At 48.6% G+C, this 27,500-nt stretch overlaps 2 protein-coding genes across 2 annotated transcripts in view; both read right to left on the reverse strand.

The window, feature by feature from the left end:
- The window catches only part of LOC308150836 (jupiter microtubule associated homolog 1-like), a gene marked incomplete at its 3' end in the record, with an annotated part of 27,760 nt that extends 12,359 nt beyond the window's left edge, over positions 1 to 15,401 (reverse strand). Inside the window, exons 1-2 of the mRNA XM_080523626.1 lie at positions 15,227 to 15,401; positions 9,585 to 9,727 (exon numbers count right to left, since the gene is read on the reverse strand). Of these exons, the coding sequence (XP_080379752.1) occupies positions 9,585 to 9,727; positions 15,227 to 15,282 (199 nt within the window). The 5' untranslated portion in view covers positions 15,283 to 15,401. The remainder of the gene's footprint in view (positions 1 to 9,584; positions 9,728 to 15,226) is intronic.
- Positions 15,402 to 15,838: 437 nt separating this feature from the next.
- LOC308151873 (small ubiquitin-related modifier 2) lies at positions 15,839 to 26,259 on the reverse strand. Its single transcript, XM_080524763.1, has 4 exons — positions 26,203 to 26,259; positions 19,984 to 20,115; positions 16,989 to 17,060; positions 15,839 to 16,555 (listed from the first exon to the last, which is right to left on the reverse strand). The coding sequence occupies exons 1-4, from the start codon at positions 26,221 to 26,223 to the stop codon at positions 16,493 to 16,495; spliced, it is 288 nt and encodes a 95-aa protein (XP_080380889.1). The 5' UTR covers positions 26,224 to 26,259; the 3' UTR covers positions 15,839 to 16,492.
- Between the last annotated feature and the right edge of the window lie 1,241 nt (positions 26,260 to 27,500).

Raw genomic sequence — 27,500 nt, forward strand, 5'->3', positions numbered from 1 at the left:
CATGACTGTAGGCCTACTGACTGGATAGCCTACATATTTTTTGCTTTTTAGACAAAAGTTTTGATCCATTAGGCACCAAGCAAACGCAGACCCATTTTTATGGCATAGTAAAAGTCTGGCCTATCACCCAGTTAGGGCCTGAAGCCCAAGTCAGTGATATGGCTGTATAAAAGACATCATAAACGTGGCCTTCATGGTTTACATACTGTTACGTCCTCCTATGTTTTCTGTTCAGTTATCTGTCTTCCCCAGGAAAAAAAAAAAAAAAAAAAAAAAAACGGTTTTTGCGATCGGCCATTTTTGCCGATCACCGATCGAGTCATTTGGAGTGAAATCGGCCGATTTAAATCGGTGGCCGATAAATCGGAGCATCCCTAGCTACAAAAACAACCAGACAACCAGGCTACACAGACAACCAGGCTACACAGACAACCAGGCTACACAGACAACCAGGCTACACAGACAACCAGGCTACACAGACAACCAGACAACCAGGCTACACAGACAACCAGGCTACAATTCATTACCACTTCATGTTTCATAAGTTCAAGGTCAAGGAGTTTTATATCCGAATCAGTTACTGATAAGTGAATTCTGACCCCCTATGTTACTGATTAGTGAACTCTGACCTCTAAGTGAACTCTGACAACTATGGAGACAGTGGTGGAGATCCCAGAGGGCCGTGGGTGGTGAGCCCAGCGACAGACATTCTCCTCTACTAGTTGTTGACAGACAACAAACAGACAGTACTACACACGACAGATACACACGCACACACACTCAGCGTGGTCGGTCTGTTATCTAAGGCAACAACGGCTGCGGGGATCAGGCTTTTGCCAAAGCGAGCCCTTTAGCACCTTAGTGTTCATCCCCCTCAAGATGTCACACAGCTCAGCCTTACAGGATCGGACTTGCCGAAACGACATGAGAAAACGGCAGAAAAAAACAACAAAAAAACACTTTGCAAAACATGTTTTCCGGCACCAAACCCGCCTGCCTGCCCAGACACCGTCAGGCCCAGCAGCAGAGGCAGTGGCTGGGATCCAGATCCACCCTGAGCCAGAACCTAACATAACCCCACACAGACACGCCTACAGTTTACATTTATTTACATGTTCCGACATTTAGCAGACGCCTTTATCCGAGGCGACTTACAACAAAACACGTTTCGCCTCAGTAGGTGAATCATCTCCCCGCCAGTCATCACAGGAGGAGTCATCCCTGCTCAGGCCAGGGGGAGGGACAGTTAAGGTGTAGCCTGAAGAGATGGAGGTCTTTAGGAGGGACAGTTAAGGTGTAGCCTGAAGAGATGGAGGTCTTCAGGAGGGACAGTTAAGGTGTAGCCTGAAGAGATGGAGGTCTTTAGGAGGGACAGTTAAGGTGTAGCCTGAAGAGATGGAGGTCTTCAGGAGGGACAGTTAAGGTGTAGCCTGAAGAGATGGAGGTCTTTAGGAGGGACAGTTAAGGTGTAGCCTGAAGAGATGGAGGTCTTCAGGAGGGACAGTTAAGGTGTAGCCTGAAGAGATGGAGGTCTTCAGGAGGGACAGTTAAGGTGTAGCCTGAAGAGATGGTAGTCTTTAGGAGGGACAGTTAAGGTGTAGCCTGAAGAGATGGAGGTCTTTAGGAGGGACAGTTAAGGTGTAGCCTGAAGAGATGGAGGTCTTTAGGAGGGACAGTTAAGGTGTAGCCTGAAGAGATGGAGGTCTTCAGGAGGGACAGTTAAGAGATGGAGGTCTTTAGGAGGGACAGTTAAGGTGTAGCCTGAAGAGATGGAGGTCTTCAGGAGGGACGACTTGTAAATTAGCCTGCCTCCTACACAGAAAAACTGCAAAATAGCTTCATACTAGCTTATCAAACAGAAAATGACCCCACCCATGGCTGTTCTAGTGTTAAATGACCCCCACCCATGGCTGTTCTAGTGTTAAATGACCCCCACCCATGGCTGTTCTAGTGTTAAATGACCCCACCCATGGCTGTTCTAGTGTTAAATGACCCCACCCATGGCTGTCCTAGTGTCAAATGACCCCACCCATGGCCGTTCTAGTGTAGCTAGCTAACAGTCCACCCCCCCTCCCCCCCCTGGGTAGAACAACAGCTGGACCACAGCAGAGTGACATCACAGACGGGTCATCCTGCTCTCTGGAAACACAAAGGCAGGACACAGACAGCCCAGCGCGGTCCATGTTATCACCCGCCTACTCCTTAATGGAGTGAACTGAAGCGTTGGCGTTGCAGAGAGCAATGCGCCACAAGAGGTCCATTATCAAAGAGACGCCGGACGCCTGCTCCTCATACCAGAGTGCTGCTGGCCGACACGGACACAAAGACACCTCAGATAGGCTATGCTAAGCTACTGTACCACAAAGACACCTCAGATAGACTAGGCTAGCTACTGTACCACAGAGACACCTCAGATAGACTAGGCTAGCTACTGTACCACAAAGACACCTCAGATAGACTAGGCTAGCTACTGTACCACAAAGACACCTCAGATAGGCTAGGCTAGCTACTGTACCACAAAGACACCTCAGATAGACTAGGCTAGCTACTGTACCCTCACACTACAACTAGACACCTCAGATAGACTAGGCTAGCTACTGTACCCTCACACTCACAACTAGATACTCCGGAAAGAAAATCTGTCTCTCTGCCTGCCCTGAGGAGATCAGCGGGCTTGGCAGGGAGACAGGGAGACAGGGCCTTGGCAGGGAGACAGGTAGACAGAGAGACAGGGAGACAGGGTCTTGGCAGGGAGACAGGGAGACAGAGCAGGGAGACAGGGAGACAGGGAGACAGGGTCTTGGCAGGGAGACAGGGAGACAGAGATCTCAGCGCAGCTCTGATTGCAGAGTGGGTTCTGGAGTGTGGTTGAGAGAGGAGAGAGAGGAGGGGAGGGGAGGGAGAGGAGGGGAGAGGAGGGAGATGAGGGGAGAGGGAGGGGGAGAGAGAGGGAAAGGAGAGGAGGGAGATGAGGGGAGGGAGAGGAGAGGAGGGAGGTAGACGAGGGAGATGAGGGGAGAGGGGAGAGAGGAGGAGAGGGAGATGAGGGGAGAGGAGAGGATCACCCTCCTCTCCTCCACGGCCCACTACACCCACCTGCCAAGAAAGGCTACAGGAGGAGAGGGAGGGAAGGGAGAGAAAGGCTAGGGGTGATTAAACAGTCTGTGGTTACGTCTCAGTGCTAGGCTACGCTAGGCTACGCTAGGCCTAATGTAAGCAGAGACCGACGGGCCAACCCAGATAGCACAAACAATGGACGCCCCATATAGGCCTATTATATACACACACACACACGCACGCACGCACGCACGCACGCAGACGCACAGACACACAGAGACAGAGACAGGCACAGGCACAGGCACAGGCACACACAGACACACACACACACACACACACACACACACACACACACACACAGACACAGACACAGACACACACAGAGACAGAGACAGAGACAGGCACAGACACAGACACACACACACACACACACACACACACACACACACACACACACACACACACAGACACACAGGCACAGACACAGATACAGACACAGAGACAGAGACAGATACACACACACACACACACACACACAGAGAGACACACACAGACACAAACACACACACACACACACACACACACGGACACGGACACGGACACACGGACACACAGTGTGGGGGGGAGGTCTTCCCAGCACATGTTTCACATGTGGCGAAAAAACCCATCTCTTTATGTGTCATGTGATTCCAGGGTTAAGTGGTGGTGGTTTGGGTTAGTTGAGAAGGAGGTTTGGGGCCTCAAACACCAACAACAACGCGTCCCAGCAGCCCCGTCCACAACACAGCAGAGCAGAGCCAACACTAACCAACCGGTTTGGCTGCCTTCTATCCTCTCCTTCTGAGTTCACACGCAGTTTAAGCTTTCGGAAAGTTCTAGAGAAGGCAAAGCAGTTAAAAGAAAAAAATATGCCTGCCGCGGACGATACTAAATCTGTTAACACCGTAGAGAGAGAGGAAGAAAAAAAAAAAACATCTGTCGTCTATGCAAATGCAGACATGCCGGTACTTAAAAAAACAAAACGGTAATAATTCTTCCTTCCTTGTAGCATTGTGACTGCCAACGGGCCGCTAGGTACTAGCATAGATTAGTTTTTCCCCACTGCTATGGCTGGTGACTGACTGATTGACTGACAGGGAGACAAGGAGACAGAGAGACAGGGAGACAAGGAGACAGGGAGACAGAGAGACAGGGAGACAGAGAGACAGAGAGACAGAGAGACAGGGAGACAGAGAGACAGGGAGACAGAGAGACAGGGAGACAGAGAGACAGGGAGACAGAGAGACAAGGAGACAGAGAGACAAGGAGACAGAGAGACAGAGAGACAGGGAGACAGAGACAAGGAGACAGGGAGACAGAGAGACAAGGAGACAGAGAGACAGGGAGACAGAGAGAGAGAGAGACAGAGAGACAGGGAGACAGAGAGACAGGGAGACAGAGAGACAGGGAGACAGAGAGAGACAGAGAGACAGGGAGACAGAGAGACAGGGAGACAGAGAGACAGAGAGACAGACAGACAGGGAGACAGAGAGACAGAGAGACAGGGAGACAGGGAGACAGAGAGACAGAGACAGAGACAAGGAGACAGGGAGACAGAGAGACAGGGAGACAGACAGACAGAGAGACAGAGAGACAGAGAGAGACAGGGAGACAGAGAGACAGGGAGACAGACAGACAGAGAGACAGAGAGACAGGGAGACAGAGAGACAGGGAGACAGAGAGACAGGGAGACAGAGAGACAGGGAGACAGAGAGACAAGGAGACAGAGAGACAAGGAGACAGAGAGACAGAGAGACAGGGAGACAGAGACAAGGAGACAGGGAGACAGAGAGACAAGGAGACAGAGAGACAGGGAGACAGAGAGAGAGAGAGACAGAGAGACAGGGAGACAGAGAGACAGGGAGACAGAGAGACAGGGAGACAGAGAGAGACAGAGAGACAGGGAGACAGAGAGACAGGGAGACAGAGAGACAGAGAGACAGACAGACAGGGAGACAGAGAGACAGAGAGACAGGGAGACAGGGAGACAGAGAGACAGAGACAGAGACAAGGAGACAGGGAGACAGAGAGACAGGGAGACAGGGAGACAGACAGACAGAGAGACAGAGAGACAGAGAGAGACAGGGAGACAGAGAGACAGGGAGACAGACAGACAGAGAGACAGAGAGACAGGGAGACAGGGAGACAGAGAAACAGAGAGACAGAGAGAGACAGAGAGACAGGGACTGACTGATGACTCGCGTACTTAGACACATGTATTTTATTTGGAGCTTCGTAATGACAAATGTATTTGTTCTAAGTCTGCGTCTAAGCTTTGGATAAAGACAGGGAGACAGGGAGACAGAGAGACAGAGAGACAGAGAGACAGAGAGACAGGGAGACAGGGAGACAGAGAGACAGGGAGACAGAGAGACAGGGAGACAGGGAGACAGGGAGACAGGGAGACAGAGAGACAGAGAGACAGGGAGAGAGAGACAGAGAGACAGGGAGACAGAGAGACAGAGAGACAGAGAGACAGGGAGACAGAGAGACAGAGAGACAGAGAGACAGAGAGACAGAGAGACAGAGAGGCAGGGAGACAGAGAGACAGAGAGACAGAGAGACAGAGAGACAGAGAGACAGGGAGACAGGGAGACAGGGAGACAGAGAGACAGAGAGACAGAGAGACAGGGAGAGACAGGGAGACAGACAGAGAGACAGAGAGACAGGGAGACAGAGAGACAGGGAGACAGGGAGAGACAGAGAGACAGGGAGACAGAGAGACAGAGAGACAGAGAGACAGGGAGACAGGGAGAGACAGGGAGACAGAGAGACAGAGAGACAGAGAGAGACAGAGAGACAGAGAGACAGAGAGACAGGGAGACAGGGAGACAGGGACTGACTGATGACTTGCGTACTTAGACACGTGTATTTTATTTGGAGCTTCGTAATGACAAATGTATTTGTTCTAAGTCTACGTCTACGTCTAAGCTTTGGATAAAGGTGGCGTCTGCTAAATGTCAAACATGTGAAACGATGAGGTGGTTTAAGGAAGAGACAGGCGAGCCAGGTGTGTCCTGGGGGGGGGGGGCGTCTGAGGCTGTCTGGCTGAACTGAAGGTGAACTTGGGGAACAATGAGCCGTAGCAGGAGAGCCGCGCGCCTGCCACGCTGCTAGCTAGCAGCTGTGCGGTCCGGGGGGTCAGAGGTCGTGGGGATTAAAGAGGGATCGCACCCTGTAGGCTAATCCAGGGGAGCGGTGGTGCGCGCCGCTGTTCAACAGTAGAGACACACACACATTCGCAAAAATAACCAAATTGTGTTTTTTAATTTTTAAAATAAAGAAAGAGGAAGTCGAGATATATCTCGCTTTGAAAGCCCTTTGAATCAGTCCTGATGGTCCAAATCTCAGAGCAGGTCAGAGTAGAGGTCTCCCTGTCTCCCTGTCTCTCTGTCTCTCTGTCTCCCTGTGTCTCTCTCTGTCTCCCTGTCAGAGTAGAGCAGGTGAGAGTAGAGCAGGTCAGAGTAGAGCAGGTGAGAGTAGAGCAGGTCAGAGTAGAGCAGGTCAGAGTAGAGCAGGTCAGAGTAGAGCAGGTCAGGTCAGAGTAGAGCAGGTCAGAGTAGAGCAGGTCAGAGTAGAGCAGGTCAGAGTAGAGCAGGTCAGGTCAGAGTAGAGCAGGTCAGAGTAGAGCAGGTCAGAGTAGAGCAGGTCAGAGTAGAGCAGGTCAGAGTAGAGCAGGTCAGAGTAGAGCAGGTCAGAGTAGGTCAGGTCAGAGTAGAGCAGGTCAGAGTAGAGCAGGTCAGAGTAGAGCAGGTCAGAGTAGAGCAGGTCAGAGTAGAGCAGATCAGAGTAGAGCAGGTCAGAGTAGGTCAGGTCAGAGTAGAGCAGGTCAGAGTAGAGCAGGTCAGAGTAGAGCAGGTCAGAGTAGAGCAGGTCAGAGTAGAGCAGAGCAGAGTAGAGCAGGTCAGAGTAGAGCAGGTCATAGTAGAGCAGGTCAGAGTAGAGCAGGTCAGAGTAGAGCAGGTCAGAGTAGAGCAGGTCAGAGTAGAGCAGGTCAGAGTAGAGCAGGTCAGAGTAGAGCAGGTCAGAGTAGAGCAGGTCAGAGTAGAGCAGGTCAGAGTAGAGCAGAGCAGAGCAGAGCAGGTCAGAGTAGAGCAGGTCAGAGTAGAGCAGGTCAGAGTAGAGCAGGTCAGAGTAGAGCAGAGTAGAGCAGGTCAGGTCAGAGTAGAGCAGGTCAGAGTAGAGCAGGTCAGAGTAGAGCAGGTCAGAGTAGAGCAGGTCAGAGTAGAGCAGGTCAGAGTAGAGCAGGTCAGAGTAGAGCAGGTCAGGTCAGAGTCGGGCTTGGAGACAGTTGGGAGACAATATGCCTCGTGGACCGACCAGAAACACACATGAACATGGATGCCGGGTAAAAGACGTCCCCTTTAAGACCACATCCTCCACCCTGGACAGACACAGCTACACCTCGTAAACGGATTAGCTAGTTCCCAGCTCTGACCACACCAGCCAACACTTCTCCTCTCCCATTCTTCTTCTGTCCTGTCGCCCCTGAGTAAACTAGTGAGTAAATCACTGACCACATGATCACACAACGTTTACAGTGTTCCCCCACACGAGATGTGCGGACCTCAGGCTCTCTCAAGTGGTCTTTTGACAACGGGGGGGGGGGGGGGGTGCTAGAGGACAGTGTGTGTGTGTGTGTTGAGGGGGGGGGGGGTTGTCGATAGCGCTAAATCTAAATCGTACGGACCTACAGTAGATGCGGTGAGTATGCCCAAACGTTGCGCCGCTCACGCGGGCCGGCACGGTCTAGGTAATTAACGGGGGGGGGGGGGGGGGGGGGGGAGATCTTAAAATAGCGTAGACACATTGTGTAGTACGCCCCGCATTCTTGCATAGTTAGCCAGCCACACACACACACACACACACACACACACACAGACACACACAGACACACACAGACACACACAGACACACACAGACACACACAGACACACACGACACAGAAACAATTAGATATTCCCTGTGATGATCCATAACTCATGCTCCAGTGTATTTCCCTCTCAGTATGACACTTCACGACCTTGACCGCTGAGGTCTGACTGTTTCTGACTAGTAGACGAAGACAACTAAAAGATAAACACACAACTGAAAGTGAGGATTGAAGGAGTCTGTCCTGACCACCAAACGGCTGATTTCACAATCTGGGTGAACTATCCCTTTCATTACGCCTCAGGGTCCGTCACAGAGGCCAGGCAGATCCTCCTCATCACTCCCAACCGACTCTTTGGCCGTTCCGTCGGCGGTCCACAGCCAAGGCTGCAACTGACTGATGCTAGTGGGCTGAGGTTTGACAGTTGGACTTCCAGTGCAGAAACGTTACTCATAGGGGCTTTCACACCGCCAAGGAACCGTTCACGTTCACGAACCTCCGAACCTTTAACGCTGTCTGGAGAACGAGCCCGCGTTCATACCAGTGTAACCGGAACCATCCGCGTCATCAACGTTGGGTGATGAAGGGACGGGATTAACCAAAATGTCACAACTCGATGGCAGCTACTTCACTGGAAATGAGGATCATATCTTCCACTACAGTATCTGAAATAAACACTTTCTACATGCCTTACTCTTACTAACCAGCGGCTCCATTACTGGAATAGAAATGGCTTATGAAGTTCGTGTACATGTGCTGAGCATGTGAGGAAGATCACTAATGATTAGATTTAGATTAGATGACATTTTGACTCCTTCCTTCGTCCTGGTCTCTGCAGCCTAGAATATGACACACCCACTGACGACGTGACTGTTCTACGTTTCGGTTCCCGCTTGAGAACCACTATTTTCTGGTTCCCCCTGAGAACCAACTTTTCAAGCTCCGAACCGATTAATCTTCGGTCGGAAACGCGCCGGCTGGTTCCAGGCACGGTTCCTTGGCCGTGTGAAAGCCCTATCTGTAGCGACAACGACAACGAAGCAGAAAAACCAGGGTAGTAAGAAGGGTGAACACAGACGCTTTTATCCACAGCGACTTACAATAAGTTACATTTGTCTAAAGTAGTAAGTGAACCAACTGTACAACAACAACAGTCATCGTCAGTTAAACCTTCGATAAGAACAACAGCCATCGTCAGTTAAACCTTCCATAAGAACGAGTGACGTCGTCACAGGCACAGAGAGGTCGTCCAATCGGGTAACGTTAAGGGTAGCTAACGAGAGCTAACGGGGTAAGGTAGCTTTAGCGGTAGCTAACTGTAGCTAACGGGAGCTAATGTAAGATTAAGGGTAGCTAACAGGGTAATGTAAGATTAAGGGTAGCTAACAGGGTAATGTAAGATTAAGGGTAGCTAACAGGGTAATGTAACATTAAGGGTAGCTAACAGGGTAATGTAACATTAAGGGTAGCTAACAGGGTACGGTAACATTAAGGGTAGCTAACAGGGTACGGTAACATTAAGGGTAGCTAACGGGAGCTAACAGGGTAACATAACGTTACGGGTAGCTAACTAACGGGAGCTAACAGGAGCTAACGTAACATTAGCGGTGGTTACCGGGGGGGTTGTTCCTCCGGTGGGCGTGGGGGTCGTCAGGGCCGGCGAAGATGTTGGAGGCCATCTTGTTCTTGCGGGTGGGGGTCTTGTCGTCGTCCGTGCCGAAGGAGATGTTGGAGGCCCCCCCCGGGGGTCGCAGGACCCTGGGAGACAACATGGAGTCATTAGACATGTGACACACACACACACGCACACGCACACGCACACACACAGACACACACGCACATGCACACGCACATGCACAGACACACACAGACACACACGCACACTCACACGAGTGAACAGGTAAAGCTAAACACACAGACACAGACACACACACACTAGGGATGCTCCGATTTATCGGCCACCGATTTAAATCGGCCGATTTCACTCCAAATGACTCGATCGGTGATCGGGAAAAATGGCCGATCGCAAAAACCGATCTTTTTTTCCTTTTTTTTTTTCCCTGGGGAAGACAGATAACTGAACAGAAAACATAGGAGGACGTAACAGCATGTAAACCATGAAGGCCACGTTTATGCCTCTTTTATACAGCCATATCGACTGACTTGGGCTTCAGGCCCTAACTGGGTGATAGGCCAGACTTTTACTATGCCATAAAAATGGGTCTGCGTTTGCTTGGTGCCTAATGGATCAAAACGTTTGTCTAAAAAGCAAAAAATATGTAGGCTATCCAGTCAGTAGGCCTACAGTTATGTATTTTAAAAAAAATCGGTATCGGTATCGGTTGATCTTGAGGAAAAAAAATCGGTGATCGGTATCGGCCCCAAAAATCCAGATCGGAGCATCCCTAACACACACACACACACACACTCGCACTCACACTCACGCTCACACTCACATTCACACTAGTGTTGTTCCGATACCATTTTTTGATCCCGATACCGATACCGATACCTGACCGTGCAGTACTTGCCGATACCGAGTACCGATCCGATACCACGGCGTTTGAAAAAACAAAACCAAAAAACATGTTTTTTGAGCCGCATACTCACCTCGATGTAAAATTATTGCTAACACTTAGTCTGGCACTGCTCAAAACCTTTGTAAAACAGGAAAAAATACCAACAGAGAGTGAATACTATAGAACTTTTTTTTATTGTCTACCTGGTATGGTGACAAGAAAATCAACCCCTTATAAAACCTGAAATGTGGCTCTCACAGATGCCAATCAGTGCAATATCCATTTAAGATATAAAACAGTCGTAGTAGTAGAAGTGCAACAGCAAGTGAACATTTACAAACAAAATAACTTTAGTACTTAAAAAAAAAAAAAAAAAAAAAAAAAAAAACGGATTTTTTTTTTGTTAGTACTCGCCGATACCGATACCAGCATTTTTGTGCGTATCGGTGGCCATGCCGATACTAGTATCGGTATCGGAACAACACTAATTCACACACACACAGACACACACACACACACACACACACACACACACACCTGAGTGAACAGGCTCTCTCCCACCCTCCCACAGGTAAAGCTAAACACACACACTCACACACACACACACGCACACACACACACACACACACACACACACACACACACACACACACACAAGAGGAGGCCATGTCTCACATGTGTTGAAATCAATTACACCAACACAGAACATGTGTCCTGAAGCCGCACAGCTAGAACCCCCCCCGCCCCACACACACACACGCCCCCACCCCTCCATCCGGGACCAACCCGCTGGGTCTCCCCCCCCCCCAAGCCCCCCGGCTGTCCGTCTGACAGATATGCACAATCGCCTAGCTCCCTCCCCTCCTCCCTCCCTCTCCTCCCTCCCCCCCCTCCCTCCCTCTCCTCCCTCCCCCCCTCCCTCCCTCCTTCCCTCTCCTCCCTCTCCTCCCTCCCTCTCCTCCCTCCCTCTCCTCCCTCCCCTCCCTCTCCTCCCTCTCCTCCCTCTCCTCCCTCCCTCCCTCCCTCCAGCTGACTCTGGTCACCTGCTGCCCTTTCGCTCTGAGCTCAGCGGGCATTCCTCTGCAGTTTTATACAGGGGGGGTGGGGGCGGGGGTGGAGGGGGGGGTGTGGAGGATGGAGGGGGGCGGGGGTGGAGGGTGGGGGGCGGGGGGCTTTATTTTAAAAAACAATAAATATAAATAAAAACAACAACAACTGTAGCCTACTACTTTCCAGCCACATGTATTCTCCCCGCCCCCGGGTGAACAGAAACAGAAAGGACACAGTAATGAAAAGGAATGCCTCCCTCCCTCCCTCCCTCCCTCCCCCCCCTTTACTAAAGGACAGTCGGGTGGAGGGCAGAAAGTGATGTGTTTGCCATCCCTCTCCTCCCCTCCCCTCCCTCCCCTCTCATCCCTCCTCCCCTCCTCCCCCCCCTCTCATCCCTCCTCCCCTCCCTCATCCCTCCTCTCCTCCCCTCCCTCCCCTCTCATCCCTCCTCCCCTCCCTCCTCCCCTCCCCTCCCCTCCTCCCCTCACTCCCCTCCCCTCCCCTCCCCTCCCCTCCCTCCACACAGAGACTCTGAACCCACCAGCTGACACAAGAGCAGCTGTCCGACACACACTCTCGACTTCACCCCCCTCACCCCCCCGCCTAAAGAAACCCACCCAAAACATCCACATACATGTCGTGTGGTGTGTACGCGGCCAGGGAGGCAGAGAGAGAGAGGTGTGTGTGTGTGAGCTGTGAACCGGTTAGTTAACGTTAACAGTGTCTGTCTGTCTAACCCACGGCTGGTTTACGGGTTTCATTCCTCCAGCAGCAGACAGACTGGGAGGCTGTGTGAGACTTCACCCTGCATGCTGCTGATCACATCAGATGAGATCATGCTTTTGCTTTTTTCCACACAGCCTCTACTGCTCTCTCTACTGCTCTCTGCTGTGAAGAGAAAAGGTCTGTTTTAGAAAAACCCCACCCTACAATGAACCGGCAAATATGTCTGTAAGGAAGGAGGGAGGGAGAGGAGGAGGAGGAGGAGGAGGGGGGGGGACGGGTTATAACGAGGACAGCGTGACAACGTGACTCGGCCGGCCGGACAGAGAGACAGAGAGACAGGGAGACAGGGAGACAGAGAGACAGAGAGACAGGGAGACAGAGAGACAGAGAGACAGGGAGACAGAGAGACAGAGAGACAGGGAGACAGGGAGACAGAGAGACAGGGAGACAGAGAGAGAGAGACAGGGAGACAGAGAGACAGGGAGACAGAGAGACAGAGAGACAGGGAGACAGAGAGACAGAGAGACAGAGAGACAGAGAGACAGGGAGACAGAGAGAGAGAGAGACAGGGAGACAGAGAGACAGGGAGACAGAGAGACAGGGAGACAGAGAGACAGGGTCTTGGCAGGGAGACAGGGAGACAGAGAGACAGGGAGACAGAGAGACAGGGAGACAGAGAGACAGGGAGACAGAGAGAGAGAGAGACAGGGAGACAGGGAGACAGAGAGACAGGGAGACAGAGAGACAGAGAGACAGGGAGACAGAGAGACAGAGAGACAGGGTCTTGGCAGGGAGACAGGGCCTTGGCAGCGAGACAGGGAGACAGGGAGACAGAGAGACAGAGAGACAGATAGACAGGGAGACAGACAGAGAGACAGAGAGACAGGGAGACAGAGAGACAGGGAGACAGGGAGACAATGAGACAGAGAGACAGCAGGGAGACAGGGAGACAGGGAGACAGATAGACAGGGAGACAGGGAGACAGAGAGACAGATAGACAGGGAGACAGACAGAGAGACAGGGAGACAGAGAGACAGTGAGACAGCAGGGAAACAGGGAGACAGGGAAACAGGGAGACAGGGAAACAGGGAGACAGGGAGACAGAGAGACATGGAGACAGAGAGACATGGAGACAGAGAGACAGGGCCTTGGCAGGGAGACAGGGAGACAGAGAGACAGGGAGACAGGGAGACAGAGAGACACAGACAGAGATAGAGAGACAGAGAGACAGACAGACAGAGAGACAGGGAGACAGGGAGACAGAACGACAGGGCCTTGGCAGGGAGATCGGGAGACAGAGAGAGAGACAGACAGACAGACAGACAGACAGCATAGATCATGTCCAGGGAGCGTCTGATGTTGTCCAACAGAAAGGCTCTTTGATAGCCGCAGCGTCTGGGTAAATAGTATCATACAGAAGTTGGACTGTCACGGTCCAAGAACTGGTGTGGGACTGGTCTCGGACTGTGTCAACACACACACACACACACACAGACACACAGACACACAGACACACACACACGAACACAGTGACCAAAGATGTGTTTGAAGGCTTTAAGCCCCCCCCCCCTACACCCACCCACCCAAGTCAAACCCGCATTAGAGACCAATTAGTAGACGTATTAGCAGACTGGCCGTGATTTGATCAACTGGGGAGGAGATTTAGAAAACACGGAGGAAGGAAGGAAGGAAGGGAATATTCCGTTTTACCGATGAAATACTTCTACTTCTTCTACTGTCTTCTTGTCTGGACGCTTTAGATCACATTGCAGGAGGGCCTATCCCCACGGCCATGCCAGTGTTCTCTCTCTCTATCTCTTTCTCTGGACGCTTTAGATCACATTGCAGGAGGGCCTATCCCCACGGCCATGCCAGTATTCTCTCTCTCTATCTATCTCTTTCTCTTTCTCTCCCCCTCTCTGGCAGTAAGACAGTCAAAGCAGCAGTAACAGACTCCCAGACAACTTCTGGAGCGTCTCTCTCTCTCCGAGCGTCTTTAATCACCAACCCACCAAATCACATGAACCCTCCCGCTGGGTCAGACGTGTTGGAGACCTCCATAAAAGGACAAACTAAGGTGAAACAATGTTTGGCTCATCATCTCGTATAAGGCTCCTGATTACGAGGCAGGAGCCTAATCGCCTCTTTAAAGTGGTGGGACTTCCTCCTGCCATCAGAAAGTTAGGCCATCGGTCCTCCACAGTGGCTCTTATGCGCTGGACAAAGTTGCAAAGTCCAAAAAGGACTTAAACGAGCGTCCAGTCTGAATATAATAGATCATATATCAATCATATATACATGACATGTATGTATAAAGACGATTATTGATGAAAAGACAACAAGTCGCCTGCGGACAGTGATGATTAACTTGGTGACCTCACCCATCATCATCATCACCGGTGGAGCTTCACCCTGACCTGCTGATGCACACACTGACACTGACACACACACACACACACTGACACACACACACACACACACACACACACACACACAGACACAGACACAGACACAGACACAGACACACACACACACACACACACACACACACACACACACACAGTGACACACACACACTAGTCTGAGTCAGGAGAGAATCATTTCCGACATGTTTAAAGGGCCATTAGAGAGAGAGAGAGAAACCCGGATATGTAACTAACTTCACCTCCGTGTCTCACACTAACTCACACATGTGGTTAGTCACTCACTGCAGAATCAGATGTCATGATTGGCATTAAAGTGGGTGGCCACCCCTTTAGACCCACATATCTGGATGCTTCATCACCCCCCAGCCCCCAGGCGGAAAACAGCAAGACAATGTTCCCTAACCCCCCCCCCAGACATTTCAGCTCCCTAAAACCTCCTGATCCATCAGATCCATCAGATCTCCCCCCCCCCCCAAAAAAAAGCTGGATCGCATTTTCTTTTGTCCATGAAGAGTTCTTCCCCAGAATTCTCTTACCTGGAGCTGTTCTTCGCCCCGGGCTCCATGCCCTGGAAGGTGGTAGTCGTCGTCATGTTGTCTGGTCTAAAGTCTCTTCCGTTTAGGCTTTGGTGTGAATTAATAAAAGTATATAAAAAGAGAGAGAGAGAGAGAGTGTAAAATCCTTTAAAGCCGCTCTGAGACTGGGCTCTGACTCCACCCGACTGCCGAGAGAGACGTGGGGACGAGGTGACCCCGCCCCCCTCCCGGACTTCCACCCGCTCTGGTTGGACAGGAGCGTTCCGCTTCTCGCCTTCCGGTTGGACGGAAAGCGTTTCGCTTCTCGCCTCCGATTGGTGGCGGAAGCCGTCAGTCAATGTCGATCTTTCTTCTTCCAGCAGGAAAAGGCCGCGTTCCAAACCTCTCAAACTGAATTAGTTCTCTACTCTGCCACAAAAGCGTGACATAAAAATAAATAAGTGTTGCACCCCCTCCCCCCCAAATATTATTATTATTATAACACGAATACATTCTTTGCGTGTATCACGATATCTAACCAGAGAGACACAATCATAGTTGCTGTTTTTTTATGACACAATTACATTTTTCATCCAAACAAACAAACAAAAAAAGACTTCGTTTTTTCAAAAAGAGAGAATAACTTTATTTGAACAAGTATTAGACAATACAGATGTTTAACTGGACTAAAACATCTCTTCAGGGTTTCCTTCTTGTAAAGCATTGGCCTAGTCAAACTATGTTCAAGACAAGTTTCATCCTACACAAACCACTACTATATAAAAAAAGATATAAAACCGATTTTTTTTCTGAAGCAGATACCAGGAAAGTAAGTTGGATAGTGAGCCAGAACCATTCCCAAACAGTTAAATGAGATGGAGAAGAAGAAAAAAAAGAGAGAAACGTTTTCTTGATCTCGAGTGATAACCTGGACTGAATAAGAGTTCTCCTCACCCTCGTATGAGTTAACTGACGTCTGAGGGTCTCTTAGCTTAACTTAACTTTTGTACAAAACAGGAAGGAGGGGAAACCATGGCAACAATGAGAACACTATACAACAGCAGTTATGTATAACTGGAATAAGAATGACTTCTTCTTCCGCATGATATTGATTCTGTGGTGACGGTGGGGTGGGGCAAGCTGGGGGGGTGGGGGTGGTAGATACAGGGTAGGGGGGAGGGGGTAGATCCGGGAGGGGGGGGGGTAGATACGGGGGGAGGGGGGGGAGGGGGTAGATCCGGGAGGGGGGGGGTAGATACAGGGTGGCGGAGGGGGTACATGACACTTTTAGTCTTGGCCTCCGGTCTGTTGCTGGAAAACATCAATTGTATCTTCATCCTCCATTTCCAACTGTCAGGAGCGAGGTAGAGAGAGATCACATCTGTTAGCTTCTGTTAGCTTCACTTAAACCGACCGATCGACATTCATGACAAACGTTTAACCGAAAGTAGCTAATACATGGAAAAACGGAAAGCTTGCGTTACAAAAATGTATTCCAGTCAACAGATTATTCCTTACAGCTCAGTATGGTGAGAAAATGATGAATGTTTTCTATTTCAACAACAATCTTACTTTTCTGGCAAGAAAACTTTTATTCACCTGGGGGGTATTTCATCAACGTCGCTAAAGGAAAAGCCAGGCTTATTTAGACAGTTATTTAGACAGTTAAAAAACTAAAAAAAACGTTTCGTGAGACTTAAGCAAGAAAATAAGCCTAGATTTTCCTTTAGCGATGTTGATGTGATACCCCCCTGGATTTTCCCGTTAGTGGCTCCAGGCGTACCTGTGCTGGTGTGTCCGTCTCATTGATTGGCTGTCCGTCGAACCTGAACCGGATCTGTCTCATGGTCAATCCCTGCGGACACAGACAGACAGACACGCGATTGGTTCTTTGAAACGGTCCAGATAGCATGGATGGTACTGGTATCACATAGCTACCTTATCTGTACATACATAGCTCATAACTGTACATAGCTCATAACTGTACTCTACCCTACTCTACTCTACTCTACCCTACCGTACTGTACTCTACCCTACTCTACCCTACTGTACTCTACCCTACCCTACTCTACCCTACTGTACTGTACTCTACCCTACTCTACTCTACCCTACTCTACTCTACTCTACTCTACGCTACCCTACTCTACTCTACTCTACCCTACCCTACCCTACTCTACCCTACTCTACCCTACTCTACTCTACCCTACTCTACTCTACTCTACCCTACTCTACTCTACCCTACTCTACCCTACTCTACTCTACCCTACTCTACTCTACCCTACCCTACTCTACCCTACCGTACTCTACCCTACCGTACTCTACTCTACTCTACTCTACCCTACCCTACCCTACCCTACCCTACCCTACCCTACTCTACTCTACTCTACCCTACTCTACCCTACCCTACTCTACCCTACCCTACCCTACCCTACTCTACCTTACTCTACTCTACCCTACCCTACTCTACCCTACTCTACTCTACCCTACTCTACTCTACCCTACCCTACTCTACCCTACTCTACCTTACTCTACTCTACTCTACTCTACTCTACTCTACTCTACCCTACCCTACTCTACTCTACCCTACTCTACTCTACTCTACCCTACTCTACCCTACTCTACTCTACTCTACCCTACTCTACCCTACTCTACTCTACCCTACCCTACTCTACCCTACTCTACTCTACTCTACCCTACCCTACTCTACCTTACTCTACTCTACTCTACTCTACTCTACCCTACCCTACTCTACCCTACTCTACCCTACTCTACTCTACCCTACTCTACCTTACTCTACTCTACCCTACCCTACTCTACCCTACTCTACTCTACTCTACCCTACTCTACTCTACTCTACTCTACCCTACCCTACTCTACCCTACTCTACTCTACTCTACTCTACCCTACTCTACCTTACTCTACTCTACTCTACTCTACCCTACCTTACTCTACTCTACTCTACTCTACCCTACTCTACCCTACTCTACTCTACCCTACTCTACCCTACCTTACTCTACTCTACCCTACTCTACTCTACTCTACTCTACCCTACCCTACTCTACTCTACTCTACTCTACCCTACTCTACCCTACTCTACCCTACTCTACCCTACTCTACCCTACTCTACTCTACTCTACTCTACTCTACCCTACTCTACCCTACTCTACTCTACCCTACCCTACTCTACCCTACCCTACTCTACTCTACTCTACTCTACTCTACCCTACTCTACTCTACTCTACCCTACCCTACTCTACCCTACTCTACCCTACTCTACCCTACTCTACCCTACTCTACCCTACTCTACTCTACCCTACTCTACCCTACTCTACCCTACTCTACCCTACTCTACCCTACCCTACTCTACCCTACTCTACTCTACTCTACCCTACTCTACCCTACCTTACTCTAATCTTAGGAGAATCTCTCAATGTTATGTCCAACAGTGACTCACATCCTGCCCCCCCCCCCCCCAGCCAAGCAGCATGTTAACAGTGACCAGTCCTGACCAGGCAGCATTGGCCAATCCTTTGAAAACTCAGAACACTCAGAACACATGGCACGAGAGACAACAATGAATGAGGTTCAGAGAGGGGGACGACGACATTATTGGCATTCCACAACATTGTTTACATTTTTCAATCAGATCGAAGAGATCAACAGCAGGATGTGTGTGTGTGTGGGGGGGGGAAGCTCAACACTCGTTCACTCTGCCAATAAAACAATGTAGAGAACAAACCAGGCTTTGACAGGGGGGGGGGGCTTTGTCAGGGCAGCTGTGTCTCAGGAGGTAGAGCCGGCGTCTAATGATCTCAAGATCGGCAGTTCGAGCCCCGGCTGGCCACATGTCGAGGTGTCGTTGGGCAAGACACTGAACCCCAAATTGCTCCCAGTGAGCGGGCCGGCGCCTTGCATGGCAGCTTGCCGCCATTGGTGTGTGAATGTGTGTGTGTGAATGTGTGTGTGATTGGGTGAATGAGAGGCCGTTGTAAAGTGCTTTGGAATAAGGAGCTATATAAGTCAGTCTATATTAGTCAGTCTGTTTAGGGGCCGGGCCAAGCTCAGATAACAGACCCTTTGTGCTGCAGAACACTAACCTGCTGTGTAAACCAGTTCTAACTGAGTCAGGCCAGGCTAGACCACACCCACCACACACTCCCATAACATCACACCCTCACATCACCTGTCTCACGCAGTAACTCACCTGTCTGTCTCTCACAGTAACTCACCTGTCTGTCTCTCACAGTAACTCACCTGTCTGTCTCTCACATAGGGCTTTCACACCGGCAGTTCCGAACGCCGGTTCGCGTTCGCGTGCCGAAACCTCCGAACGTTGGCGCTGTCTGGTGAACGAGCCCGTGTTCATACCAGTGTATCATTCGCCAGACAGCGCCAACGTTCGGAGGTTTCGGCACGCGAACGCGAACCGGCGTTCGGAACTGCCGGTGTGAAAGCCCTAACAGTAACTCACCTGTCTGTCTCTCACAGTAACTCACCTGTCTGTCTCTCACAGTAACTCACCTGTCTGTCTCTCACAGTAACTCACCTGTCTCTAACAGTAGACTGGGTTCAGACTCGCCTGTCTTTCACAGTAACAGACTCATCTGTCTTTCACAGTAGACTAGGTTCAGACTCACCTGTCTTTCACAGTAACAGACTCATCTGTCTTTCACAGTAACAGACTCATCTGTCTTTCACAGTAGACTGGGTTCAGACTCATCTGTCTTTCACAGTAGACTAGGTTCAGACTCACCTGTCTTTCACAGTAACAGACTCACCTGTCTTTCACAGTAGGCCTTCATCAGCTTGCTGAGCGGCGTGTGTCTCTTGATTTTGAACTGGACCACGGACCCGTCCTGCCCCGCCACCTTCAGGTTGATGTGGTCGTTGTTCTCCGTCTTCACTGCCTCCTGGGGAACACAGACGTGTGGAGGGGGGGGGGGGGGGGGTATGGGTTAAGTCAAGTCAGAGACACCCGCTTTTCCCCTTTACTGTGTCCCCTATGACCTCTACTGCCCCCCTTGTACTGTCTCTCTGTTCTCCAGTGTCTATATATGTTTTTTAAAAAGGGTTTTCCTTCTATCCTTGTATGAGACTGCCAATGGCCCCTGGCCTGAGCTGGATTACTCTTCCTGCTACGACTGGTGGATTGATGATTCACTTTCTTAGTCAAATGTATCGATTGTAAGTCGCTTTGGAATAAGGAGTCTGCTAAATGCCAAACATGTAAAATGTAAATGGTTAGGGTTACATCTTCAGGTTACATCCTAACTGTCCCTCCTGAGACTACTAGATCTACTACTACCCCCCAGCACTGTGTCTCCTGAGACATCTACTACCCCCCTGTACTGTCCCTCCTGAGACATCTACTACCCCCGCAGCACTGTGTCTCCTGAGAAATCTACTACCCTCCTGTACTGTCCCTCCTGAGACATCTACTACCCCCCCAGCACTGTCTCCTGAGACATCTACTACCCTCCTGTACTGTCCCTCCTGAGACATCTACTACCCCCCAGCACTGTGTCTCCTGAGACATCTACTACCCCCCTGTACTGTGTCTCCTGAGACATCTACTACCCCCCAGCACTGTGTCTCCTGAGACATCTACTACCCCCCTGTACTGTCCCTCCTGAGACATCTACTACCCCCGCAGCACTGTGTCTCCTGAGAAATCTACTACCCTCCTGTACTGTCCCTCCTGAGACATCTACTACCCCCCCAGCACTGTCTCCTGAGACATCTACTACCCTCCTGTACTGTCCCTCCTGAGACATCTACTACCCCCCAGCACTGTGTCTCCTGAGACATCTACTACCCCCCTGTACTGTGTCTCCTGAGACATCTACTACCCCCCTGTACTGTCCCTCCTGAGACATCTACTACCCCCCAGCACTGTGTCTCCTGAGACATCTACTACCCCCCTGTACTGTGTCTCCTGAGACATCTACTACCCCCCTGTACTGTGTCTCCTGAGACATCTACTACCCCCCTGTACTGTCCCTCCTGAGACATCTACTACCCCCCTGTACTGTGTCTCCTGAGACATCTACTACCCCCCTGTACTGTGTCTCCTGAGACATCTACTACCCCCTGTACTGTGTCTCCTGAGACATCTACTACCCCCCTGTACTGTGTCTCCTGAGACATCTACTACCCCCCCAGCACTGTGTCTCCTGAGACATCTACTACCCCCCAGCACTGTGTCTCCTGAGACACCTACTACCCCCCAGCACTGTGTCTCCTGAGACATCTACTACCCCCCAGCACTGTGTCTCCTGAGACATCTACTACCCCCCCAGCACTGTGTCTCCTGAGACATCTACTACCCCCTGTACTGTGTCTCCTGAGACATCTACTACCCCCCAGCACTGTGTCTCCTGAGATTCCTACTTCCCGCCTTATACTGTTTCTCCAGTGTCTATCACGACGACTGCCAATGGCCCCCGGGCCTGAGCTAGATTACTCTCCCTGCTGTGACTGGTGGACTGATGATTCACTTGCTTATGCCAAACATGTACATGTAGCTAAAATGGTGTGGGGGGGGGGGGGTTGAGGCTGTTAAAGTTACTAGTACCACTGGACTACTTCACTACCATACTGCATTATATTACATTTCATATCATCATACTTTGTATCACGATATCTTTGCACTATTGAAGCCACGGTAACACCATCACTTTATTACTGTAGATCACTTCTTTTATTTTACTACCGTATCTGAATGCTGCAATGCCCATGTTTCAGGAAGCGAAGCCAAAGAACTGAACTTGTTGAACTTGTGTACTTGTACAGAGAGATGTCATAAAAGCTATGACCCTGCAATGACCCTGTGACATACCAGCGTCATGTCCAGGGGGGTACTTGTACATCACGCTGCCTCACCAGGGTTCCTACAAGTTTCAACAACTCAAATATTTGAGACCTTTTTAGACCTCTTTGGATAGAAATGTAGACCTATTCGCGACACCGTATGATAGCTTTTTGTCATCCTTGAGGTGATGAAATTAGGGATTTCACTGCCATACAGACAAAAAAGGAAGCGAATTGGCATTTTTTGGGTTCCAGCTTGATTCATTTCCGCGTAAATAGTTGTGGTCGGACTGATTTCCTTGCAGGACAAGCTAATGTCATTTTTAAGACCTAGCACCTCATTTTTAGACCGAATAACTGAAATGTAAGACCTTTTTGACTTTGAGGTTTTTTAAGACCAGCGCGGGAACCCTGACATACCAGCGTCATGTCCAGGGGGGTACTTGTACATCACACCGCCTCACGCTTGGTTCTCAACGCTACTTCCTTACTTGTGTACTTGTACAGCGAGACGTAATGAAGGTAGGGATGCTCCGATTTATCGGCCACCGATTTAAATCGGCCGATTTCACTCCAAATGACTCGATCGGTGATCGGCAAAAATGGCCGATCGCAAAAACAGATGTTTTTTTTTTTTTTTTTCCTGGGGAAGACAGATAACTGAACAGAAAACATAGGAGGACGTAACAGTATGTAAACCATGAAGGCCACGTTTATGATGTCTTTTATACAGCCATATCACTGACTTGGGCTTCAGGCCCTAACTGGGTGATAGGCCAGACCTTTACTATGCCATAAAAATGGGTCTGCGTTTGCTTGGTGCCTAATGGATCAAAACTTTTGTCTAAAAAGCAAAAAATATGTAGGCTATCCAGTCAGTAGGCCTACAGTTATGTATCTAAAAAAAATCGGTATCGGTATCGGTTGATCTTGAGGAAAAAATCGGTGATCGGTATCGGCCCCAAAAATCCAGATCGGAGCATCCCTAAATGAAGGCGATTCAGATCTGATCTGATCTGATTCTGAAGTGTACGTCACAGTTTGTAGCCACCAACTCCACCAGGTAATGAAAACAGTTACCGTATTTTCCGGACTATAAGTCGCGCTTTTTTTCATAGTTTGGCTGGTCCTGCGACTTATAGTCAGGTGCGACTTATATGTCAATATATATATAATTTCATACTGACTGACATGAACCAAGGAGTAAACATTACCGTCTACAGCCGACAGAGGGCGCTCTGGGCCGCTCTGGGCTTGTGACAACTATATGCTGCTACTATACCCCTGAAGAAGTTATCTAAAACATTAGCTTGTTGAAGCTAAGCAAACGGTAGCTTGGTGAACTTGCTTACTGGTAACTTGCTTGTTGGACTCGCTGGCTTATGTTCATTTAGCCTATTCAGCCTCCCAGGTATGTTCTTTATGCTATTGTGTAGCTGAATAACTGTTAATGTGTTACGTTAACATACCGGACTTCTATTCAGCCTGTTGTTCTGTGTGCTATTGTGTAGTTGAATAAACGTAACTTTCCAGATTAAATGTCTGTTCTTGGTCTTGGATTTTGTGAAATATATTTCTAAATAAATGCGACTTATAGTCCAGTGCGACTTATATATGTTTTTTTCCTCTTAATGTCGCATTTTTTTGTCTGATGCGACTTATAGTCCGGAAAATACGGTATAGTCCGGTTGGATAAGAACGCACGCCACACTGTCCTTGTAAGTTTAAAATTAAAAGGTTCATTGTCCATAATCAAAAGTAATTCAATGAATCCAACGAAAAGACAAGTAATAAAGCAGACGGTAAGGTATGGGATTAAAGAAAAGCGTGAACGTGGTCACAATAATGTTTTTCCAAACTAACCTGTTTCCATAGGCCCAGGTGCCACTAACTGTCTTCCTAAACACACCTGGGCCTATGCTGTCTACCTAAACACACCTGGACCTATCCCATCACCTCACCACCTGACAATCAATTACTAATAAAACACTAATAACTCTATAACCAAAAAACATAAAAACTAAACATTATTCATAACATAAATAACCAAAAACATAAAATAAACATGAATCATGAAATATAAATATAACTCAAAACATTAAACACAAATCCTCCAAAATAAAGTAAAAATGGCTATAACACAGTTCCTGGTCTAACAAGCCTGTATATGATTCATTATTCTTACTGTTCATTATCACTATTATTGTTACTATTGTATTACAACTAATAGTAATAGTGTTATTTTATTATTATGTAATAACATAGGGCGGCTGTGGCGCAGGAGGTAGAGTCTCCGTCTAATGATCACAAGGTTGGCAGATCAGCGGTTCGAGCCCCGGCTGGCCACATGTCGAAGTGTCCTTGGGCAAGACACTGAACCCAAAAATTGCTCCCAGTGAGCGGGCCGGCGCCTTGCATGGCAGCTTGGCCGCCATTGGTGTGTGAATGTGTGTGTGAATGGGTGAATGAGAGGCCGTTGCAAAGCTCTTTGGAGCAGCAAAAAAGGCGCTATATAAGTGCAGTCTGTTTACCATATTATCCTTGTTACATTCTAGTGTTGATGATGATGGATGTTGTAGAGATGCTTGGCCTCAGGGATTTCGTTGCGTCCAAGTAATTACAAATAAACAAGACCTGACTTGACCCAGATTTGCACTTGAACAACAAACCGGCTTCTCCTTAATACAAACTATGGAAATAAATAAACTGCCTAAATGGTTTTGAGGCGAGTCGTTTGCTGCACTGCTCTCATCACACAAGTGTGTGTGTTCAGTTCATAAACAGAAATGACTTGCAGCCCAGGAATATTTATAATGCAGTGGGCGGGTCAGTCAAACACACACACACACACACACACACACACACACACACACACCACAGCCCCTCACGACCACCAGACTGTCTGCCAGACATACACGGTTGTGTCCTGGCCTGGGGAGGCCGTTTCAGAGCATGGACGGTGGGTTAGGGGCTATCTGCTACCATGGCACCTTGGCCACACTGGCATTAACAGACTTATTATCCTCTGCCAACTCCTGAGCAAAATCCACGAGTGACACAACACGAGTTGTTTGACACGCAGCCCAGACCAGTCTGCAGCAGACCTTTAGAGATAAACAGGAACATCCTCTCATCTGCATCTGCAGAACACATCTCCTCCGTGCATGTGAACGAGTACATAATTATGTATGTATACATACAACAGGGTTAGTTCTGTCCACGTCTCTAGGAGGACAGACGCGTTCAAAGCATACTACTTAGGACACGAACACACATTTGCTGCACACATGGCTTGTCTCTGTCTGAGCTCCACAGCGGCACACACGTGCTGTTATAAACCAACGAACTAAGTTCCGTGCAGAGACTGAATGCAAAGCAATGCAATGCATTTTCTAAAACACACACAGAGACTGAATGCAATGCATTTTCTAAAACACACACAGAGACTGAATGCAAAGCAATGCAATGCATTTTCTAAAACACACACAGAGACTGAATGCAAAGCAATGCAATGCATTTTCTAAAACACACACAGAGACTGAATGCAATGCAATGCAATGCATTTTCTAAAACACACACAGAGACTGAATGCAATGCAATGCAATGCATTTTCTAAACACACACACAGAGACTGAATGCAATGCAATGCAATGCATTTTCTAAAACACACACAGAGACTGAATGCAATGCAATGCATTTTCTAAAACACACACAGAGACTGAATGCAATGCAATGCAATGCATTTTCTAAACACACACACAGAGACTGAATGCAATGCAATGCATTTTCTAAAACACACACAGAGACTGAATGCATTGCATTTTCTAAAACACACACAGAGACTGAATGCAATGCATTTTCTAAACACACACAGAGACTGAATGCATTTGCAGCGTTGATGCAACTGTTGCAGATCTCATCTCGAGCATGCATGCATGTCTGTTTTTTTTTCTCATGCAATCAGGCAGCGACGCTTACGCGCCCGTGCAAGCGCGTGCACGTCTCTTCCGGTGTTTCCAATGGAGTAGTTGCATTTTTTTTTTTAGCATTCATTTTAACCCACAATTTTCTACAGATAAAAAAAAAAAAATCGCCAAACACCCGGCAGGGAGCTCGCACTTCCACCTGAGTGACGTGGCGTGATCAAAGGCGCAGTGATGTGAGCTTGTTTCTCCCCAGACACTCACCTTGGGTTTCTCGTCGGCCATGGTGGTTCTACTGCGCTTCTGCACGCCGCCACACAAAGAAACACGCGAGTGCGCGCACGTACTCGCTCCCGCATTCAAATAGGGGGCCTTGCGTGCGCGGTCACGAACCCACGCGCGTCGTCTGTCCCCGCGCTCATTGGCTGAAGACGGGGCGCGGGAGAACGGGGGGGAGCACGTCCGGCGCTGGCATGGGCGGGAGCGGCGTCATGCTCGTGAGAGTGGCTTTCTTTAACGCGGGCACGCGCATTTGGAACACACTACCCTTTTGTGTTTTTGGCTTTAAAAGGATGGAATACAACACGTCCCAATGCTGATGGAGGCATTCATGTTAATAGTGACAATGTTGTGCATGTGTTAAATAAAACATATTGGAGTGGGAGTGTTTAACTGAGGGGATATTTGGGAATCCAAACATTCTGGACATTTCTTCTGGAGAAGAAGGTCCTCCATCTTGTTTTGTGTTGTTGTGAGACAGAGAGAAGCTGCTGGGTTCAACAAGACTCACCAAACATACAAAAGCAAATGCTTTTTTTTGTCCAAAATAATATTCCCCAAATATAGTTTATGAAGTTGATAATAATGTAAGATGTTGTAACTTTATAGGTCACATGGTTGATTGACAGTTAAAAGAGTGATTAATATGTTACATGGTTGATTGACAATTAAAAGAGTGATTAATATGTTACATGGTTGATTGACAATTAAAAGAGTGATTAATATGTTACATGGTTGATTGAAAATTAAAAGAGTGATTAATATGTTACATGGTTGATTGACAGTTAAAATTGTTATTCTGATGTTACATGATTGATTTATTTATAGATAGATGATAATAAATATAATATATTTTTATTACTGTCTGAATTTGTCTTGTTTTATACAATTTTCCAATTGTTTTCATTTCTTGTGCTGGTTTATTATGATGTAAAATGGTAGGAAACTAGCAAAAATAATAATAATAATAATAATAATAATAATAATAATAATAATAATAATAATAATAATAATAATAATTGGGTGGGAGAGAGGGGCCGCTGCTGCCAAACGTGCTCAGTTTTGCGTCGCTCCACCGGCAAAAAATCTCACTCCAAAGTTTTGGTGAAACTTGGCAGCCCTGATAATGTTGTTCTTTTTGGATACACTTCATGGATACACTAATGTTATGAATAAAAAGTCTAAATAAGTTGAAATACTCTAAACTGCATGTCCTGCATGTCAAAGCACTCCCATTCTGAAAAGCCCAACTTCTACATGGTAGAATGGATCATGTCCCTCTC

Source organism: Nansenia antarctica, assembly GCF_963989245.1.
Source record: "Nansenia antarctica genome assembly, chromosome: 2".
NCBI lineage: Eukaryota > Metazoa > Chordata > Actinopteri > Argentiniformes > Microstomatidae > Nansenia > Nansenia antarctica.

Excerpts from the sequence above, each read along its gene's own strand:
- LOC308151873 (XM_080524763.1), bottom strand. The coding sequence starts at position 26,223 with ATGGCCGACGAGAAACCCAAG. Across the intron at positions 17,061-19,983 it reads AGGCCTACTGTGAAAGACAG|GGATTGACCATGAGACAGAT; the intron begins GTGAGTCTGTTA and ends CTGTGTCCGCAG. Across the intron at positions 16,556-16,988 it reads AGACGGACACACCAGCACAG|TTGGAAATGGAGGATGAAGA; the intron begins GTACGCCTGGAG and ends CGCTCCTGACAG.